Raw genomic sequence first — 22984 nt, forward strand, 5'->3', positions numbered from 1 at the left:
AGCCCCTAAATTACACCAGGATTCCATATTAGCTTTGTTAAAGGGCATTAGCCCTGGAACTAGCCTTAGCCTTGGTACCATCACAGCTTTTCTGTTGCTAGCCCTGTTAGCCTTAGGTGACCAAATGTCACGGCTCGCCTCGGGTCACACACAGTTTTTGTAGGAGTTATTGTTGTGTAAAATAGGACTGAGAGGAGCCAGCTGCTGCTGATCGAGCTCAGGATCCAGCCATCGATGCTAACGGTGGTGTAGCTCACGCTGTAAATAACAGCCTGTTTGTGTAGCAGCTGTGCAGCTTCAGCAGTTTCTCTGTCAGTTTGTGAGCGTTCAGACTGAAAGAAACAAAAAGCTGTGACGAGCTGAGCAGTGTTTCAACCTGCACGCATCAATCAGGCTGTCACAATATTTTCATTATGAATCAGTTGCTGCAGGAACCTGAATGCAGACTGTCAGCGCTGAGCAGCAGATGACGGACGGACAGACTTTGTCCACATCTGAACACGCTGAAGAGTTTCTGCTCCAGCTGACTTTAATGTAGTCAAACAGCTGATCAGAGCGGAGGAGGCGCCTCCAGAACATCCAGAACACCAAGCAGAGGCAGCCGCCGCTTCATCATCAGACTCACATGTGAGGAGGATCTGATGTCTGAGGTCTTTTCATCATCAGAAGAGCCTTAAAGTTTGGATTCACTAAGGCTTCGCTCAGCGAGGTGATGGGGACCCTCAGAGGAACCGGGGCCTGGACGAAGCTGCAGAAAGTTCCTGCTCAGGGACAGTCCTGGAGGAAGTGCTGGACTGTCTGATGGAGCTCTTTTTGTCGACTGTCAGGCAATAAAAAAACAGATGTAACACAATCACCTGCAGTGATGCCGCTGAGGCTGACAGTGTGTGTTTTGAGGGGTTGTGTCTTCTGTTTTTGGGGAAAACAAATAACAAAGGACTGTTTCTGTCTGGATGGTGTTGTAGCTTTAGTTCCAGTGATGTAGCTCCTCATCTGAGAACATTCTCATAGAATCGACCCTTAAATCCCTCAGTTTATGTCCTCATGGACGTTCAGTCAGTCCTCGGGTGCAGGTTTAACTCTTTTCTTCCCAGAGAGGCAGCGTAGGTTCCTGCAGTGTGAACACAGCATGTTCTTTAAAGGTGGAGGGTCACCCTGTGTTTCCATGGTGCAGACAGGGATTAAACTCTGTGACTCCTCCTCTTCCTCTGCAGGCGTGGTTGTTGGTGAGGACGACTGGACGGCCGACCCCAAGAGGAAGAAGCCGGTGAAGGGCAGCAGTCGCCTTTTCATCGGTGCCGCCATCGACGGAAAGTCGGAGTATTTCCCCACGCTGTCCAGCAGGAAGCTGGTGGCAGACGAGGAGAGCGTCAACATGTTCTCGCTGGTCTACCAGGACGAGTTCGTCTCCTCACAGATCAAGATCCCGTCGGACACCCTGTCGCTCTACCCAGCCTTTGACATTTACTACGTCTACGGCTTCTCCAGCCGCACGTACGTGTACTTCCTGACGCTGCAGCTGGACACGCAGCTCACACAGATGGACGCTGGTGGAGAGAAGTTCTTCACCTCCAAGATCGTCCGGATGTGCTCCAACGACACAGAGTTCTACTCGTACGTGGAGTTTCCTCTAGGCTGCACCAAAGATGGCGTTGAGTACCGGCTGGTCCAGGCTGCCTACAAGCAGAAACCGGGGCGGCGGCTGGCCCAGGCACTGGGGCTGTCTGAGGACGACGACGTGCTGTTTGTCGTCTTCTCACAGGTGATGGCCACTTTTCCGTCCTTGTTTCCGCGTGCTGGGATTGTGGTGCCGGGGCTCACGCTCTCGTATGTTTTCAGGGTCAGAAGAATCGCTCGAACCCACCCAGGGAGACGGTCCTCTGCCTCTTCACACTCAAGCACATCAACCTTTCCATGAGGGAAAGGATCCGCACCTGTTACCGCGGAGAGGGCCGGCTCTCGTTACCATGGTTACTCAACAAGGAGCTGCCCTGCATCCATACGGTGAGTTCAGACTGCACCATGGACTGAAGTCTGTCTGCCTCTTTGTCTCTGTCCCGCTGTGGAAGCTGCACATGTCTACTAGGAGCTGCCCCTGGGCTGCAACGCATGCACACACACACACACACACACACCACTTAAACCAGCACAATTTACTCATCACAGGGACAGGGTGTTTTGAGTCCCCATAAGTCCTCCATAGGGACAGATTGATGTCCTCACAAGATGAATCTTTAAGTAGAATTAGTTTTCCATGAATGAGACAGAAAATAAGGAACAGAAGAAGAACCCCCTCTGTCTCCATGTTCTGTGTGTGTGTGTGTGTGTGCAGTGGGGTTATTTCAGGTCGGGGGTAGATGATGTTCTTATTCATGGCGGTAATGGCCTGCAGTGGTAACCATGGCAACCAGGCAGGGAAACCCACCAGGAGACAAGTTCGGGGCCGGAGCCTGGATTTGGAAAGAAGAGAGGGGGTGGGGTGACGGACTGGGGTTGGAGTTGGAGTTGCCCACGGCAACCAACCAACCACCCGCCCAACTGGCCAATCACAGCCAATCAGCCACACGCTGATGAAAAAGATGAAATATGAGCTAATGGCCTGTGCTACTGTGTGGGTGAGAGAGAGTGAAGGGGGCGGGGCTTAAGTCCAGGCTCTGACCTCCTTCTTTTGTGGTAAACAGCAGGGTGTGTGTGTGTGTACATGTCACGACCTGTCCTCCTAGTGTCTTTGCCATCATAGTGAGGACATTCCTGCATTGTGGGGACACTGTGTGCCCCTCAGTGACGGTTTAAGGGTTCAGGCTAATGACAGCCCTCACAACTACAGTAAGACCCCAGTGTGTGTTTGCAGGACCTTCCTTCACACTCGTGAGGACCCTGCAGCAAAAGTTCAGTAACTTCATAAGAAGCTCACGTCCTCAGAGCAAAGAGCGGGACTATGAAGACCGTGTGTGAGAGATGGACCCAAGTGAAAGCAGAAAGCTCCCTTTATCACACACACACAACACAGAAATATCTCACACACACAAGGTCCGCCCCTGTTTGGCGCCCCCTGCAGTCTGCGTCAGACTGATGAGTTTGACTGTGACATGCTGATTTTCCGGCTTTGCTGCTGTTCAGCGAACCAGCACAGAGCGCTGGGGTCATGTGATGGAAGATGGCGGCAGCACTGTGCGTAAAGTGCCTCCTGAGCTGCCCGGTGCTGCCTGAAATGTGACATTAGCAGAGGGAAGTTTTCCACCCTGCTGGGTCCTGAAGCCGCTAATGACAGGGTGTTAGCTAACCTCTGAGTGTGTGTGCAGCCTGTAATAAGGCGTCTCCTCCCTGTTCCATACGCTGAACGTGGAACATACACACAGAGGCTCGGCCCTGAAAGTGTGTCTCTGTCTGTGTGTCTGTGTGTGTGTCTGTGTGTATCTGTGTGTGTGTCTGCTGCAGTTGCAGCGTGGAGCTGATGTCCTCTTTATGTTCTGTCCTCCACAGCCGAAGCAGATAGGGGACGATTTCTGCGGCCTGGTGCTGAACCAGCCGCTCGGAGGCCTGCGGGTGATCGAGGGCCAGCCGCTGTACGAGGACCGCACCGAGGGCATGGGCGCCGTGGCCGCCTACACCTACGGAGAGTACACGGTGGTGTTCGTGGGGACACGGAGTGGCCAGCTGAAGAAGGTAGGAGGATGAAGAGGATGAAGAGCAGAGTGTGTGTGAAAACAGCTGCTTCAGTGTTGCTGTCTCATTTATGTTTGAAGTCAGTGAAGGCTTGAAGTGGAAGCTGATTGGACGGTCGAAGTCCAGCCTCTGTGACGGCTGTCTGTCTGTGTCTGAGTGTCAGAGCTGTCACACCTGGTGACGAGTCTCAGGCTGGCTGTCCTGGTCTGGTCTCTCTGCTGTCCGTCTCTCTGGTTGTGGTGGCTGGCTGCAGAGGACAGACCATGCCTCAGTCAGCAGGTATCTGGTGAACGTCTCACGTCTTTGCGTGTCCTCGGAGCGCCGCAGCCCGTGGCTCTGCTCTTATTACTATCTGCTTTCATAACAGTGTGTGCAGACAGGACGGAGCTGCTGTCTCTGCACAGCTGAACCGTCTCAGGCTGTCAGAGAAATGTCCCACTTAGCAGAACAACACGTCTGTTTTGTGTCAGAGCGCGGCGCTCGTCCTCCCTGCAGGACGCCTCCGCCTCTCTGAGGAGGAGTCTGCTCCATCAGCTCAGGTCCTCCATCAGGAAAACATCCATTCCTCATCCTTCTGCTGCTGCTTAGAGTGATCAATACATTCCCTCAGATTTGCCCTTTGACCTTTGAGATGAACACACACTCTCTCTCTCAGCAGCCATCATGAGCAGAAGCCTCCTCTGCTTCTACACTCAGCTCCTCTCTGCTGCTGAGCGCTGAATTTTAATTGGCTGAAAACGGCGGCCGGCTGATGTGAATGAATCCTCTTGGCGGTCGCCCCGCTCACCTCTCCTCCCACACAGCTGCTGCTTTAATATTCCTCTGAACGCTGACCTCTGAGAGGAGGAGCAGCCGCAGGAGTCGTCTCCGTGCTGGTTAAAATGGCCGCCTGTGGCCCTCAGATGTTCAGGGCTCAGAGTTGGCGGAGAAGTCTAGTTTCTATGTTTAGTGAAGCTCTTCCTCCTCCTCCTCCTCCCCCTCCTCCTCCACCTCCTCCTCCTCCCCCTCCCCTCCTCCTCCACCTCCTCCTCCTCTTCTTCCTCCTCCTCCTCCTCTACTTCCTCCTCCTCCTCCTCCACCTCCTCCCTCTCCTCCTCTTCCTCCTCCCCCTCCTCCTCCACCTCCTCCTCTTCTTCCTCCTCCTCCTCCTCTACTTCCTCCTCCTCCTCCTCCACCTCCTCCCCTCCTCTTCCTCCTCCTCCCTCCTCCTCCACCTCCTCCCTCTCCTCCACTTCCTCCTCCCCCTCCTGGTTGTAGGCTGCAGGCAGCTGTACCTCAGGCATTGTGGGAAATGTAGTTGCAGATTAGAAGTGTCGGAGCAGATCCTGTTTGCTGTCAGAGGGGGCGCTGCTGGGACTGCTGGACCTGCTCCTTCAGACTGAGCAAGATCATCTCAGAGGTCACACAGAGCCTCTCCGTCCTCCTGATGGTTTCCTCTGAGGCAGAAACAACAAGTCATAACTCCAACTCTGTGTTGACCTAACCTCCATCTGTCCGTCTCCTTCTTTGTCGTCTTTTTCTGGTCTCTTTATTAATGTTACAGTCCTTTGTGTTATTGTGATGATGGTGTGGATCAGCAGGCGTCCATCTGGCTGTCTTATGTCCCCATCAGTGGACCTCTGTCTCTAGCTGTGGATGGATGAACCTCCTGAGGGGCCCCTGGACATGTTATTTTGGCCGGGTCCCAGAGTCAGACTGACGCTGTGAGGTCAGAGAGGCTGTCACATGATGTGAGATGTGTCTCAAGCCAGCGACCTCACTGACTGCTGTGGAGTATTTACAGTGTGTGTGTGTGTGGTCACTCACTGGCCTCTTGCAGTTATGTCATGTTGCTGCTTTGTGTTGATTTCAGAGACATTTAAACCCTGGACATTGGTGGGTCTGTTGTGTGTGTGAAAGGTCCCTGATGTTGTCAGCATGTAAGAAGACGACTTTCACTTCTCATGAAAACACAACCTCATCAAGTCCCCCAAAGAGTGTGAGTCTGGCTCTGATTGGACAGCTGAGAGGGAGAGATAGGGTGTGTGTGTGTGTGTAGGGAGGTGCGGTCAGTGCAGCGTGTCTCCTCTCTCCCCTCAGGCCTGTTTGTTTTGGAAGCAGAACAAAGAACTGCCGGCGCGCACACACTCTCTCTCTCTCTCTCTCTCTCACACACACACACACACACACACACACACACACTCGTGCAGTTTCATCTTTGTGAGGACCTTGTTGACATGACAGGTTCTGAACACTCAGACACTGAAAATATGTCCCAACATGAGACTCTGCTCTCACACACACACACACACACCCATCCTCCTGAGACATCCCTCCAGCTTCCTGTCGCCTTTCTCACTCCTAACATGCTGATGACATCACACTTTCTCTGAGCCAATCAGCTGTCAGATCAGCTGATCGTAAAAACAACACTGATAGATGGGAAATCTGTTACTGCTGTTGCCACGGCGACCATTATCTCTACAGCCACTACTGCAGCTGTGAGTGCACATGGCGCTGCCTCTGAGACGCCTGCAGGCTTCCTGACCTTCAGAGGTCACCGGCTGACATCCGGACAGCACCATCCACGCTGAGGAACATTCCAGAGCCACGATCCTGCAAATATGTTTCTCCTGTCTGAAGAGGAGGAGGAGGAGGTGAAGCTCCGCCTCAGAGCGGCGGCGAGCCAGCAGGAAGTGGACCTGAAACCTGAGGCCACCATGCAGGGACGTTTGGTTTGTGCCACCACGCACAGAAGAAACACACGCTGTTTTTAAACTGCAGCTCCACCCTGCTGCAGAGGGTTCAACTGGGCCACAACCAGTCCGACCACAGCCGGCGGTCTGAGCTGACCTCCTCCTGAAACAGAGTCCAGCAGCTTCCTCTGGGACAGACTGACTGTCCTCGAAGGAAACTTAGCCAAATGGAGCTAACAATGCTAACAAACAGAGCTAAGCTGAGGCTCTCTGTGGATCCACTGGGACAGACCTAGGGTTGGGCGATATTGGCAAAAAAATTAATCACGATTAATTGTGGCATTTAGCCGATAACGATTAATTTGACGATTAATTGATGACAATTGCACTTACATGTTTTTGACTCTAAATCGCCACATTGTTCTGAATTGATACTGACAAATCATCAGTCAAGTTAACTATTCATTCTAACAGGTTAAGCTGGTAAGTAGTGATTAGGCACCAACCATGTTTGAAATATGTATTGATAACAGATGCACAAACTGTTTCAAAGTAATAATGAAGCAAACGTTTAAAGTAACTTTGTCCTTCAAATGTTCTTATCTTAAGTCACAAAGCAGTGCATATCAACATTAAAATTTAACAGGACAAATAAGTTCAGAAAAGCCACATCAGTGATTATTAAAGTTAAAAAAAATCTGTCTGTGCAAATTAACCTGTGACTGGAATATGTCTCACACTAGTGCATGTTTTCACTCGTACTGTAGAGCAGCAGCAGAAAAAACATTACAAACAAACAACCACATTTAAATGTGTGTCTGTGCAAATCAACCTGCCTTACGTTCTTCCAGCGCTTAGTTTGGTCGTAAGGAGCACAATGACTAAACGTATCGCGGATTCTCGGCTGAGTGGAATTCTTTCCGATATCTGCTGGAGGAGACTTCGCTGTTGTAATGTTTTCCTATCTTGCTGTGGAGTCCTTAAATAAAGATCTGGAGGCAGCTTCTCCTTTGATCCGAGCAAACATCCAGTTGCTATGGCAACAACCAAAGCTCCACGCTTCACACCTAATGCATGTCGCGTATGCATGCGCGGCACTATACACTACAGCTGTAGCCGGCGTTGTGGCCTCGTCGCGCTTTCTTTGGCTTTCTTCGTGCTCCGGCTTATGGTGACAGACGTTGAACCTCCGCATCATTTAACTGAACACCACTGCCTTCCGCCATTATTGTTATTGTGGGCTCACATGTGCGCGCTTGAGGGTGATGGTGAGTGTACGTCTCACACAAAAATGCGTCATCATGACGAAACGCAACTAATCGCCGTAATCGATAAGTGGCAAATATTAATCGGTGACAGTTTTTCTGACGATTAATTGCACACGATACGATTTTGCACAAGCCTAGACAGACCTGGTTCAGGTCTTCAGGCTAAGCTAATCTAAGCTAACCCCTTCATCTCTTAGTGTAGAGCCTGTTACTGACAGCTTCATCACAGCCTCAGTTAGACTCCATGCTGCTGCTGGGTCAGCTGGTTCCTCCTCTGGCCTGGTGGCAGCCCGGGACTGCTGCTGGGACTCGGCCCAGTCGGCCTCTAACGACATAATCACATCAGCACTGACTGACTGGCTGACTGATTGGCTGGCTGGTTGACTGGCAGCCTGCAGCCGCTCTGGAGGCCTGACACTGTGAAGCGTGCCTGGATGAGTGCAGCTCTGAGTCACGCAGCTTCACCCTGACAGATTTTCAGACCTTCATCGGTCCCTCACTCTGACCGGCCGGTCACATCTTGATGTCTGCTGTCTGTGGGGACTCACAGTGGACACTGTAGGAACTGCAGTTAGCGTCCATGTTAGCTTCAGTATTTAGCTGCTGCTTGGTCGAAGGTCTGTTTGGAAAGGCCATCTCACTGTTGATGACGCCTCCAGTGGACGCTGGAGGAAGTGCAGTCTGGGGCTCTCAGCCCTGAACAGCTGTGACTCTTCTGTCAGCTGATATTTGTAGATTTGTAGATTGTTACATGACATAAAGAAACAGGAGGACACAGCTCAGATAACGGTTAAAGCTTCCCATGATGCCGAGCAGGGGCGCCTCCTGCTGGTCGGCTCTGTCAAACAACAAAAATGTGATTTTATTCTTTGTGTGGAGTGAAAGGTTCTCCTAAAGAGAACCCCTCTTCCTCCTCCTCCTCCTCCACCTCTCTCCATTAGCTTTAAGTGAATTAGCAGAGATGAGTCAGCCAATCAGCTGTGGCATTCAGAGGGAGCACAGCCATTATTGGCTAATGAGACGACGGGGAATTAAAGCTTTTATTCTAATAACAGTAATGTCTGTTTGTAAGCGAGCCGCCTGCACCTGCTTCTTCCAAACATCATTTTCTGCTGCAGCAGCGGCGGCGGTGGGTGGGAGGGGGGGGGAGGTACCCTTTGAGCCAGAGAGGGAAATGAATCTGTTGATTCAGTTTCATATAGATGATGATTATTAGGAGAGGCCTGCACCTGTTCCTCTTTCACTGCAGAGCAGGAATTTGGAGGCGACCCAAACCACAGCGAGGCAGCGGCTGCCTCTGAACACACGCTTCCTGATGAGCGGTGGGTCTGCCGGCGCTCCGTCTACCTCCACCTGTCAGGATCAGCCTCAGTCAGACACGACAGAGCAGAGCTGCTGCAGGCGGCTGTAGAAACCTGATGCACTGACACTCGGGGCGTTCACAGCGCCACCATGAGGCGTGTGTTCGTAGTGTTGTGTTTGTATTGATCAGGCCCTCTCACAGCGAGCTCTGGGTTTGCATCATGTTTTTAAATGACAGCATTCACACCAGCTGGAACAACCTGCAGGCTTTGAACTTTCCCATGGTCCCTGAAGGCAACACGTGTGACATGAGGTGCAGGTAGAGAATCTAAATGTGACTGCTGGTGCTGACACAAACAGACACACACACACAACCTGACTGTGCAGAGAGCGGGAGGACTGGAACACTAACGGAGGCTGATCGGTGTGTGATTGCAGGAGGAAGACTTAACACCTGGGCTCACACACACACACACACACACACACACACACACACACACACACACACACACACACACACACACTTACTTTCCTCCCTGTTTGTGCTGAGTTAAGGACCAGCTGGTGTTTTTGTTTTGATTGGCTGTAAATTAGATTACATACGATTGGCAGTCGCCGTGGCAACAGAGAAACCAGCCCCTAAACCCCTCCCCTCCTTGGTCTGAACGCAGCAGCTCTTAACCAATCAAATGACAGAGAACTGGTTTCTGCCTGCCTGACCTGCAGCTGATGTTTTCCTGGTGGTCGCTCATGGTACTGCAGCCAAATGTAGACGTTGTATTGTTGTGTGTAAGGGTTAACGGTTTGTGTACATTCGATAAGTGGTCACTGTGTGACAGAGCAGGTGCTGAAAGGTGGACTTCGGATCTGACCGTTTAGAGCAGACTGGGCTCCGTGCTTACAGGAAACATGTCATTAGCATTTTGCTAGCAGTTAGCAGTGTGGCTGTAAGCTGCCTGTTGAGGTCATGGAGCTGCTCCTCAGAGTCTGGCTGCACTCCGCTCCCTCTCCTCCTGTAAATAAACAACAGAAAACAAAATAAACACACACATAGTTTGGAGGGACGTCCACCTTTGAAGCCCCCCCCCCCCCCCCCCCTCTCATGTGATCTGTGCCGCCAGCCTACATCCAAACATGTCCGATCTGTCAGATTAGATGTATGCTGTCAGGCCGGCAGAGTGATGCATCAGCAGCTCCTGTCTGGATCATCAGACCATCTGAACCAACGTCTGCAGACCTCCTCACATGCTGGGTCTGTTTGTGACCACCGCCTCCTGCCCCCCCCCCTTTAATAGTCTCTAAATGGATCAGGGAGAACAGGCCAAGTCTGAAGCCTGGGTGCAGATTTATGTCTCTGCCTGGGCGAGCTGCTGCTGTCAGGGGCCAGCCAGACAGCCATAAATCCCACCCTCGCCTCGGGTTGTGTTTTTGTGCTCACATGAGTTTGTTTGCCTGTTTATGTATTCTGTATTCCTGTGTGTGTGGTTTCCATCAAGGTGTAATTCAGATGTTATGTGAGAGTGCAGAAATAGAGGCTGGAAGCCCGGATCAATGAGGTGTTAAAACATCCGCTGACAGGCGCAGCCCTGTGTGTGTTTCCAGATGTTTTAGCTGAAAGCAGATGTAGCTCCTGTGATGAGGCTGAACCTGTGTGTGTGTGTATTTACTTCCTGTAAACTGACCCCCGGGAGCTGTCTATAGATTTTCTGCTCACCACTGATCAGGTATCAATAAAGCTAAAGCATTTTGAATATGCTAGCATTGCTATGCTAACAGTTCCAGCTGCAGAGCAGCAGCCTGTTAGCTTTAATGCTAAAGCTTGCTAACAGGTGCAGACATACAGAGCTGTACTAATGCTATCTGTCATTAGCATCATTAGCTCATTAGTTGCTGATAACAACGTTATGGCACCATGTGTGAAGCTGTGCTAGCAGGCTGCCCGTGGCTGTGGGTGGTGTGCTGACAGCTGCTGGTGTGTGTGCAGGGTTTGGTGGAAACGATGTGATGAACTGTGTCCAGGTGCATCATTCATTCATCCTGTCAGAAACATGTTGATTGGAAATTGTGCGTCTGAATCTTAATGTGTGTGATTGGCTGAGCAGGAGTGCAGTTTGTGAGTCTGAGTGTGTGTCGCCTCTTTGAGCAGGGTGTGTATCCACAGTCAAAGAGCTCCGTGTGGCTCCTCTCGGTGGAGGCGCGCCGTCTTTGTCTCCTAATCCGTCCTTGTAAGTGTCTCGGCTGTTAGCGCTGCGGTGTCGCCGTGCTAACGGGTTTGAACCTGCCACAGAGCAGAGGAATGATTTACTCTGTTTACCTAACTGTTTGACCTCCGACTGTGTGTGTGTGTGTGTGTGTGAGAGTGTGGCGGCGTGCCAGACCTTTTCCTGCACTGTGTGTGTGTTTCCTGTAATTATTTAATGCAGTGTTTTTTTAGCCTAGCTGTCACAGTAATAAATGCAGGTGTTTAGGAGGCACCTCTAAACACCTGGGACTGAGTGTGTGTGTGTGTGTGTGCTGGAACATGTGTCTGTGTGAGGACCGGCCTCAGCTGTGGAGAAGTGGGGCTTCTTCCAGGGTGCAGGCAGAGAGGCAGTGCTAGCCTGTTAGCCTAATGCTAACCTTCACGTTGTGCTGAGGGGCATTCAGGAATAGAACATTAAATAAATGTTCCTTTTAAAGGAGCACATGAAGCCCTCACACACACGCTGTCATGGCTGCATCTCGTCATGGAAACGCGTCTTCTTCTGTGGTGTAGCTGCAGCATCATTTATGATTCGCTGTCTTTAGGTCTTTATTGTTCTGCTCTGGGTTCAGTGTGTAGCTGCAGTCTTATCTGTGTGTGTGTGTTCTGTCTCACATCTCACCTTGGGGAATGACTTCATCTCTCTTTTCTTTGTTTTATTCCTCTCCATCTCCCCCTCGCTGCCCTCCTCACCCTCCTCACCCCCTCTGTCTCTCTATGTCTCTCTCTCCTCTTATTGACCGTGTTTTAGAGCTAAATCCATAAAGTTCGTCTCAAAGGACATGTTTCAGTGTGACGTCAGAAACACACACACACACACACAGTAGTAAAAACAGTGTGTGGTCTGATTTAAAAAGCGAGGCTACAAGTTATCCTGTAAAACTGTGTGTGTGTTGGTCTGTGTGTGTGTGTGTGTGTGTGTGTGTGCGCCACACCCAGTCTAAATCTGAACATGGTTAGACTTCTGACACACACACTGGCTCCCCTCAGACTGTTTTCCTCATGTTGTGGGGACATGAAGGTGAAACGTTAAATTAAAGACTGAACGCTGCTTCAAGTATCAGGAAAATAACATTGTCAGTGTCAGTGTGTGCGTGTGCGTCTGTGTGTGTGTGTGTGTCTGTCTGTGTGTGTCTGTCTGTGTCAGTGTGTGTGTGTGTTTGTGCATGTGGGTCTTTGTGTGTTTGTGTATGTGTCTGGGTGTGTGTGTGTGTGTGTGTCTGTTTGTGTGTGTGTGCATCTGTGTGTGTGTGTTTGTGTTTATATGGACAAAACCTTTGAACGTTATGTTTTTGTGACTCACTAACTTCGTACCCTGAGCCGCCATCTTTTCCTGTTGGGGTTCCATATATGGTCAGGAGGATTTGTCGTCATCGTGTTAGCTAACAGGCTAATTTGTCAGGAGGATTTCTCATCTGATGCTGAGAAAAAAAGCAAACATGAAGCTGAGCTGCAGCTGCTGATCAGAGTGTATTCCCAAGAATTGATCCGAGCTGCAACCAAAGCATTTATCGGGAGGGGGGGTGAGAAGGAAAAAAGAGGAATGACGAGGAAGCAGAGGGAGACCGGAGAAGTGAGGAGAAAAATCTGGAGAAAGTGTTTGAGGCAGCAGAGCTGAGCTTTAATCCACCGAGCACCTGAAAGTGGGTCACATTACCAGAAAATACAGGGGGGGAGGAGGAGGGGAGGAAGAGGGGGGGGAGGAGGGGGAGGGGAGGAGAGGGGGGTCTTCTCAGTGATTTCAGATCTGAAGCAAAATACTGCTGAGAGGAGGAGGAGGCACAATACTGTCTGCAATGTGACGGAGGAGCAGGGAGGGGGAGGAGGAGCAGTGAGGGGGGTGGGCGGAGCTTCACCTCCTCATGATGTCCCAGTTCTCAGCCGTGGTTCTTCCTGCAGCGTTTCCTCTTTAAACGGTTTCCTGGCGTTTCATCAGCCTGAACCAGCTAACCAGCTCTGAGCTGCTGGCCAATCACAGCGCAGCTCCCATTTTTACATGAGAGCACTTCCTGTTGGAGTCACACACACAGACACACACACACACTGAGGCTGTGTGGACAGCAGCAAACATGGCGTCCATGTGGACGAGCAGCTGATTAGTGCTGAGCAAACAGACCACAGACGGACAGACGCAGCAGCAGGTGGACGACCAGCTGACTAAAGGTCTGTGTTTGTGGGGACACTTTGTCCAGGTCTCCCCTTTGTGTCCACAGTGGGGGGGCTGACCTGTTGTTTTAATGGAGCTTGGAGCTGCTCATAAGTAAGAAGTTTGATTCTCTAATAGTCTGATAAACTGAGTTCTGATGGAGGCTTTGCCTTCCTGGACATGTTCGGGGCTTCATAAGGAGCAGCTCATAGGACAGGTTGTGAGGACATCAGGTCCAGTCCTCTGTTTGGGACAGACCTTACAGAGACAGTTTGAGGTTGGTAATAAATACCTGAACACAGCCCTGTGCAGTAACAGTAGGAGCAGCAGTGTGTTTGGTGCTAGACGTCAGTTTACAGTCACATTCCTGTGTGCTCTGCTCTCCGTCACACTGACGGCTTCAACCCAGCTCTGTCAGCTCAGGGGCTGCAGCCGGCCTCAGGGGCTGCAGCTAGCTACAGATGGCCTCACGGGCTACATTAGCCCATCCTCAGAGGGAATGGGAAGGACTGTTGGCTTCTTCAGAGGACAGGTGGAGTCCAGTCCTCATGTTTCTGGGGTTAATCAGCAGAGGTGTATTGGAGGTTCTGTGTTTGATGATGTGAAGGCTTACAGGTGGAATGAGCAGGTCTCCAGTGGAGGTCCTGACGTGGATCCTCCTGCTCTGACCTCCTTCCTCTCTCTGCTAACAGCTGCCCTACATATTGAAGGAGAGATATCATTGCATCACCACAGGCAACACGAAAATATCACACACACACACACTGCAGAACACACACTTTCATACCGCACGTGCACACACACACACACACACACACACACAGAGGTGGATTAATTATTATTCGGTTGCCAAGGCGATGATGGAAGAACGAGCAAATCTGTCAGCTCCCTGAAGAGACTGAAGACTCTTCACACTTCATCCTCTCTCTCTCTGTTTATCTCTCCCTCGTTCTACCACTCAATCCAGTAGATGGAGGAGTGGGTGGAGGAGGGGGGGGGGGTCTCTTGTATCAGGTATAATTGTTACCATGGTGATGATAATGCAGCTTAAAGGAGGAACACTCTCAGGCCCTCAGCAGCAGTGCCATCCATTAGCTGATCGATTAGTCGTCAATTGTTCTGAAGCACTGCAGAGTGATTACCGTGAGCTGCGAAGAGTTAAATCAACAGTCTTCTAATAGAACTCTTTGAATGGGATTCTGGGTAATTAAAGGAGCATTCCACGGTTTTTGTCCGCGTGTACAGACGAGAGTCTGCAGCTTTTATTTGGAAAAGATGTGTCCATGTGTCCTCACACGTCAGTGTGTGAGGTGAGGGGGTCAGAGGTCAGAGGTCAGCGTCTCCAAACAGAAAACATTCACATGTTGTCACGGGGGAACAGGAAGCGTTCCCAAAACTACCAAAATAAGAGCCTTTAAAGGTAAACACAAGTCAGAGCATCAACTGGAAAACAGCTGATCTACCAAACATCAGAGGGCTGACACATTCAGTGTGTGTGTGTGTGTGTGTGTGTGTGTGTGTGTGTGTGTGTGAGAGAGAGAGAGAGAGTGTGTGTCTGTGTGTGAGAGTGTGTGTGTGTGTGTGTGTGCACGCCTGAGGGCTTAAAACCTTCAGTTGGTGGTCTCAGTATTGTCTGCGGTGTGTGTGTGTGTGTTTACTGGGGGATGGGGAGGAACTAATAAGCTTAACTGCCTCCCCCCTGCCTGTTTCACCCTTCACTGCCCTTCCTCCTCCTCCTCTTCCTCCCTCAGGGTCTGATGGCTGACTGAACAATGTTTAGTGTCTGTCTGAAGGAGCTGAATGGATACGATGGTCCTCAAACACACACACACACACCCTGTCTCATCTTTGTCTGGAGATCGAGGCGACACATTTATTTTTCATCTCAACTCCTGGTTAATGCTTTGATACGTCGGTGACAGCAGCCTGTGTGTGTCCTGTTGGTGGCGCTGTCAGCAGCTGATCACTCAGGTGCAGACCTGCTGCTGTCTTCTTGCTCCTCTTAGGTTAGAAGCAGCAGGTTTGAGGAGTCAGGTGATAAGGAGCAGAATTTAAACAGAAGTTCTTCTAACCCTGAGCAGGAAGCTGCACCCAAAGGAGGATTTGACAGTTGTGTGATTTATGGTACACAGATATGAACATGCAGGCAGACAGGCAGCTGGGATCCTGAGGTCTGGATTTAATCATAATAAACAAATAAACTACTAATTCTTATTTTCCTGGTTTCAAAGACATAGTGATGTCCTCAGAGGGGTTTACTGTGTCTGGTTGTAGAAGCGGCGTGTTGGGGCTCAGTCTGGGCTTCAGGGCGAGCACTCAGAGGACCTCTGTTGTCGAGCTGCTTTGGTTTCAAAGGAGAACTTGAGGAAAACATCATTCTTAAATTTGTCCACATTAGTGAGAACATGATGAGAAAGAAGTCTGCAGCAGAGAAGCAGCAGCAGCTGGAGGAAACCTGAGCACGTAGCATGCTAACCGGCTGTGTGTGTCTGTGTGTGAGTGTGTGTCTGTGTGTGAGTGTGTCTGTGTGTGTCTGTGTGTGAGTGTGTGTCTGTGTGTGTGCCTGTGTGTGTCTCTGTGTGAGTGTGTGTCTGTGTGTGTGTGTCTGTGTGAGTGTTGTCTGTGTGTGTCTGTGTGTGAGTGTCTGTGTGTGTCTGTGTGTGTGTGTGTGTCTGTGTGTGTGCCTGTGTGTGTCTGTGTGTGTCTGTGTGTGAGTGTGTGTCTGTGTGTGAGTGTGCCTGTGTGTGCCTGTGTGTGTCTGTGTGTGTGTGTCTGTGTGTGAGTGTGTGTCTGTGTGTGTGTCTGTGTGTGAGTGTGTGTCTGTGTGTGAGTGTGTCTGTGTGTGTGTGTGTCTGTGTGTGAGTGTGTGTCTGTGTGTGAGTGTGTGTCTGTGTGTGTGCAGTGAAGCAGTGCAGGTGTTGAGTTTCAGGCTGCTGTAATGTGTGTGAATGTTAGAGGGAGGCCGACAGATTGAATGAGAGCAGAATGAGTCTGTTAACAGACACATGTTACAGCAGTGAGTGTTCAACGTCTCAATATGTTTCTTAGAGGCTAACAGGGTTAAAACCACTGAGGTTCTGCCTACACATTAAAGAACATAGAACCTGATCAGACAGACTGACATCATCATAAGGAGGGGTTCACAGAGGGATCATTACAAAGAAACAACACAGAAGAATAATCGAAGTTAAGAATAGAAGTTCTGATGTTTCCTGCCATGACATAAACAGACAGGAGAGGAGAGGAGAGGAGAGGAGGTTCTCAGTGGAAGCTCTGAATACATGTTACAATATAAACAGTGTTCATAACAAGAAGCATGAAGAAACCTTCACACTGACCTAACCCTACAGCAGGTGAAGCTGTGTGTGTGTTATCAGCCTCAAACACACACACTGTCAGTCAGTATTATCAGTAATGTAGGCGGTTCATCTGGCAGCTTTACTCAGCATTGGACAGGACCACACATTTAATAGTTATTTTACACACACGCACACACTGATACACACTGAGGTATTGCATTACAGTGGAATTTCAGGCAGCTGGCTGCAGGCGGGGGTGGGTGTGTGTCTGTGTGTGGATCAGCTTTCCTCCAATAGCTGAGCAGAACAAACAGTGAAAATGAAAAACTGTGTTTAACCCAACATGAAACAAGCTGTGAGTGTTAAATCAGCTGGTGTCTGATGGAAGTTCTGGTGGAGGCTCTGATGGAGGCTCTGATGGAGCTTCTGGTGGAGGCTCAGATGGAGGCTCTGATGGAGCTTCTGGTGGAGGCTCAGATGGAGGCTCTGATGGAGCTTCTGGTGGAGGCTCAGATGGAGGCTCAGATGGAGGCTCTGATGGAGCTTCTGGTGGAGGCTCAGATGGAGGCTCTGATGGAGCTTCTGGTGGAGGCTCAGATGGAGGCTCAGATGGAGGCTCTGATGGAGCTTCTGGTGGAGGCTCAGATGGAGGCTCTGATGGAGCTTCTGGTGGAGGCTCAGATGGAGGCTCTGATGGAGCTTCTGGTGGAGGCTCAGATGGAGGCTCTGATGGAGCTTCTGGTGGAGGCTCTGGTGGAGGCTCTGGTGGAGGCTCTGATGAAGGGCCTGGTGGAGGCTCTGGTGGAGCTTGTGGTGGAGCCTCTGGTGGAGGCTCTGATGGAGCTTCTGATGGAAGTTCTGGTGGAGCTTGTGGTGGAGGCTCTGGTGGAGCTTCTGATGGAGCTTCTGATGGAGGCTCTGATGAAGGCTCTGATGGAGGCTCTGATGAAGGCTCTGATGGAGGCTCTGATGAAGGCTCTGGTGGAGGCTCTGATGGAGGCTCTGATGGAGGCTCTGGTGGAGGCTCTGGTGGAGTCCCTGAGTGAGATCAGCTGCACCCAGCTGCTGGTGGAGGTTACAGGCAGAGCTAATTGGATCAGTAACTGGGTTTGTTTTTGTCACATGATCCCGTCAGATAATGAAACTCTAAGGGTCTGATCTGACAGAGAGTGTGTGTCTGTCAGCACACACACACACACACACACACACTCACTGTGTCTGTGTTTCCGTCACAGACCTTAAACCAGACTCCGTGGTAAAACGTAGTGATTTATTGTGCGACAGCAACACATGTAACACTCTGACAGACAGCAGGCAGGATGTGTCTGTGGCAGGTCAAAGGTCAAATCTGTGTGTGTGTGTGTCCTTGGGCTGTTCAGAACAAAGCAGGGGTTGATGGTTTGAATCCCAGCTGGAAGTCACAAGTCAGAGGTCAGAGGTCACTTCCTCTATTGCTCCGTCACTGTCGCTCCATTCTTCTTCTCCTGACACTTCTTTTCTATCTTCTCCTCCTCTTCTTCTTCTTCTTTTCTCCTCCTCCTCTTCTCCTCTTCTGTCAGAGCCTGTATTTGTCTGTGTAACGTGTGTGTTTGTCATTGTGCTGATTTCGAAAGCAGTCTGGTTGCAATGGCTGACAGATCGAGGTTGTGTTAGCCTAGCTTAGCACAAACACTGTAAGCAGGTGGAAAGTGTTAGCGTGTCTGCAGCCTCAGAGCGCAGTGGCAGCTCAGTTACACTCCTCCCTCTGGAAACAGCACTTCTTTCTTCTTCCAGGTAAAATCTCAGCAGAGAGGAAACACAAACATGTTCTCTCCTGAAAGAGTACGTGTGTGTGTGTGTGTGTGTGTGTGTGTGTGTGGGATCGATCACTCTCACTGCTCAGCTGTGTGTCAGAGATGTGTGTGTCTGCTGCAGTGTCCTACTTTAACGTCTCCTCCTGCGCTGTGTGTGTGTGTCTCCGTTAAACAGGATTGTGTGTGTGTGTGTGTGTTGAGTCAGACTTGTGTGTGTGTGTGTGCTCGTCAGCTCTAATTAAACTTGCCTGCTTAACGAGCAGACAGCTAATTAACACACTGAGGGAACGACACACACTCGTCCTTCATCCCTCGCTCGGCGCTCTTCATCTTTTGTGTTCCCATCCTTATGTTCTTTCTCCTTCCTCCTTTCCTTGCTTCCTTGTTTCCTGTCTCCTTCCTCCCGTTTTCTTGTTTGAATCTTTGGTGTCCTTTGATTCCTTCTTGGCTTCTCTCCTTGCTTCCTTTCCTTTCATCACATTTCTTTCTTTCATGTTTTTTTTTCTTCTCTCTCGTTCCACCCCTCCTCCTCTTCCTCTTCTTCCTCTGTGGTGTTTTTCTGGGTCAGACGGAGATGGGGGTGGGGGTGGAGGAGCTTTGGGGAGATTTGGGGAATCTTATTTTAGTCGCTCCACATTTTTTAAAGCAGAGTGTTCGTCTCCTTATGAGCCTGCTGCTGTACTTAAAATCATACACTCATCATCATCATCATCATCATCATCAGCACCCCCAGCCCTTTGCTTTAAACAGGCAACAAAATGGCTAACCAATGCTAACAGAGTCACTAATGTGGATTTTAGCATCAGGACCAGCAGACGTTAGCTGCTGTGACGTAGCGCTCTGCTAGCCTGACGTATGGGTCCCTGTGTCTTACAGATCCGCGTGGACGGCGTCCCGCCGCCGCCCGACAACGCTTTGCTGTACGAGACGGTGACGGTGGTGGAGGGGAAGCCCATCCTGAGAGACATGGTGTTCAGCCCGGACCACCAGTACATCTACCTGCTGAGCGACAGACAGGTAAACATGGCCGCCGCCTCCTTCTGACCTGAGCATGTCAGAGCAGGTCACATGACCTGTTTACATTAATAACTGGTCACACAGCGTGCACTCACACAGAAAACACACAGGTTCTGACTAGAACTTTAAATAAAGAAAATAGACCCACACAGGCGTGTGTGTGTCTGTGTGTGTCTGTGTGTGTATGTGGTATAAATTGTGTTGTTTTAACATCTGCAGACAGGAAGCTAAATATGAGTATCACTCAGCTGGCGCCACCGCGCTCACTGTGTTCCTGAGAGTGTGTGTGTGTGTGTGTGTGTGCTTGTGTGTGTGTGTCCGTCCCCTGTTAACACTCTTATTGTACCGCTGAGAGGAAACAGAGTTCAACAACTGTTAGTTCCTGTGCAGCTGAGGACCCACATCTTGTTCTTCCTGACATCAGGTCCCAGCTGCGTCACCATGAACAGGTCTCCCAGGTTTCAGGGTCACAGCAGGTGTGCGTTCAGCTCTCCGGTCCATTCTGGATTCTATTGATCAGTTATTAATATTTATCCAAACAGGAACTGGCCTTTTTAAACCTGGTTCAGGTCCGTGCTGCTCCTTCCTGGGCTCTCTGTGAGCACGTGCTGTGGTGTGATGTTAAAGTTCAGGAGCAGAGTGTGTAACATCATCATCAGAGGGTCGGCGCTCACGCTGAATCACAGTCGCAGTGAAACTGCTGCCGCTCCGCTTCACTGCAGTGTTACATAAACACACATTTACATGAGGACCCAGCAGCCAATCAGAACGCAGAGTCGGGTTGTGATCAGCCTGACGGCAGACCTGCAGCTGCTGCTGTTCTCACCCACAGGACCCCACAGCTCAGCCAGCCGCACAATAATACACCAGCAGCTCTATTACAGAAGTGTTCACACAGACATCAGTGAGATCATTGATCAGCGATCGACTAAACTTTACTGTGGAAGTTCTGAATGAGACAAACACACACACTTATCACCAGGTTTCTGATGATGTCATCATGATCGGACTGATCGGGCAGAAACACACTTCACAGTTTCTGCTGCTTGATCAATCAGCCATCATCTTCTAATGATGAATTATTAATAGAACCCTGTTTGGATAATTGATCAGATTTCAGTGGAGGTCCTGTGTCAGACCTGTTTATGACCTCGGGGCTGTGATGTCATCATCAGCTGGATCTGTGTGTTTGAGCTGAATGAACGTGTGAGCAGAGACTCGCTGAGTCAGCTGCTGGATGTGGGACAGCGTCTCAGAGGGAGACCTGATAACGAGGTCAGGGAGGACACAGACAATCACTGCATTCATGTATGAACGCCTGAATGACTGTTTACTGACTGCCTGCTGCAAAGGATTCTGGGTAGACACACACACACACACACAGACCAGCTGTGTCTGACCAACCAGCTCACACACTGTCAGTCAATTAAGCTGTCTGTCTTTTACAGTGAAGACTGAACAGAGTGTCCTCACACACACACACACACACAGACACACACAGATACATGTGTGCTGTGGGATTGTCTCATGTTGTGTTTTTACAACCAACAAATCATTTTAACACATTAATTTCTCAGATACTAAATTTTATGTTTCATGAACATAAATCAGTTTCTGAAACTTCAACAGTGTGAATGTGTGTTAACTGTGTGTGTGTGTGAGACAGACAGGTGTGTTGACCCTGTGTGTGTTGACCCTGTGTGTGTGTGTTGACCCTGTGTGTGCTGACCCTGTGTGTGTTGACCCTGTGTGTGTGTGTTGACCCTGTGTGTGCTGACCCTGTGTGTGTGTGCTGACCCTGTGTGTGCTGACCCTGTGTGTGCTGACCCTGTGTGTGCTGACCCTGTGTGTGCTGACCCTGTGTGTGTGTTCCAGGTGAGCCGGCTGCCCGTGGAGAGCTGTGATCAGTACAGCAGCTGCTCAGACTGTCTGGGATCAGGTGACCCTCACTGTGGCTGGTGTGTCCTCTTCAACAAGTAAGAAGCTCTGTCATCGTTTAACTCATGTAACATGTACACAAAGCACATAAAGCACACAAAGCAGGCAACGCAACAGGTGTGATTCTCCACAAGCTCCAGTCCTGCTGCTGCTGTGTGCTCAGCTCCCTGCTGCTCCTCAGTTATTATTGTGTTTAAAACGTTCACACATAAATATCTGTATCACATGTTCAGTCATATTAAAACACTCACGTATTGATACTGATCACAGGCTTATTAGGGATCAATGCCTGCACGATTAAACTCCGTCTGGACACATCTGGACATCTTCACATCATCACCGTCACACACACCATCATCATCATCATCACCGTCACACACACCATCATTGTCACCGTCACACACACCATCATCATCATCATCATCACTGTCGTACACACCACCATCATCATCATCACCGTCACACACACCATCATCATCATCATCATCGTCACACACACCATCATCATCATCATCACCACCGTCACACACACCATCATCATCATCATCATCGTCACACACACCATCATCATCATCATCACCACCGTCACACACACCATCATCTTCATCATCTTCACCGTCACACACACCACCATCATCATCATCATCATTATCTTCACTTTTATCTTCACTAAGGTTTTAATGAGAGGGAGGGTAGAAAGGGTTAAAGGTAGGAGGTTTCACTCTGATGCACTTTTTGTTAAATTAGTGTAACTTCTCTTTACAATCTGATAGCAACCGATTAGTTCGGCAGTTTCACATTAAAACGAAGAATATGAATCATCTGAAGCTATAAAACATAAAAACATCAGCCAATCCTTCGGGTGGACCCTGTAGGAGTATTGGCTGGTTGTCACTCTCTTCCTGCTCTGTGCACCAGAGAGGTACGTGCATGATGGCCGAAGTCACAGACCGCAGCTCGTCTTCACGTTGTGGCGTGGCTTCAGGGTGAGCTCCGGGAGAAAGGGGCGTGTGTTTACTTTCCAAATCTGGCTGACTCTCACTGAGCTTTCAAAACCTCCTACCCTAACCTTTAAAGTGTGCAGGAACTGGACTCATGGTTTGGCTGTCCACAAACTTTTGGTCATGTAGTGTCTGAATAATTGGAGGATAAAAGAAAACATAGAAACAGAAGCAGGAGGTAATTTAGAGTGTGTGTGTGTGTGTGTGTGTGTGTGTGCGTGTGTTTGCTCCCTAGAGGTGTCATTAATGTTTCTATAAATGCTTCTTCAGGATCTTTGATCTCCTTTCAGGTGCAGGAAGTTGCTCTTTGAATCAGCATCAGTTGGCTCTTCAAAGTAAAAGCCTCTGACTTTCCAAAACAAAATTCTGTGTTTCAGGCAGCTCGGCCACACGTGCAGAGCGGGCGTCCTCACTTCCTGGATTTTAATCTGAAATCTGTGAGAAGATGATGGATGATGGAAGCATTAATGAAACGTAGCCTATAAACTTTAGTCTGGTTACACAGAGACGTTGAGCCTGATTGGCCGAACTTTAAAGGGCGAGTTCACAGTTTCTTCACATCAGAAGGACGACAGTAACGTCTCCTCTGAGGTCTTCATCATCCTCCTCATCCTCTCCGTCCATCTGCTGTTAATTA

The 22984-nt window shown here is 49.9% G+C and overlaps 1 protein-coding gene across 1 annotated transcript in view; it reads left to right on the plus strand.

The window, feature by feature from the left end:
- plxna3 (plexin A3) overlaps window positions 1-22984 on the plus strand; it is a 49506-nt gene that overhangs the window by 9945 nt on the left and 16577 nt on the right. Inside the window, exons 4-8 of the mRNA XM_028409617.1 lie at window positions 1215-1762; window positions 1840-2004; window positions 3484-3666; window positions 19268-19408; window positions 21284-21384. Of these exons, the coding sequence (XP_028265418.1) occupies window positions 1215-1762; window positions 1840-2004; window positions 3484-3666; window positions 19268-19408; window positions 21284-21384 (1138 nt within the window). The remainder of the gene's footprint in view (window positions 1-1214; window positions 1763-1839; window positions 2005-3483; window positions 3667-19267; window positions 19409-21283; window positions 21385-22984) is intronic.

The sequence above is a fragment of the Parambassis ranga genome, chromosome 7 (assembly GCF_900634625.1).
Source record: "Parambassis ranga chromosome 7, fParRan2.1, whole genome shotgun sequence".
Lineage (NCBI taxonomy): Eukaryota > Metazoa > Chordata > Actinopteri > Ambassidae > Parambassis > Parambassis ranga.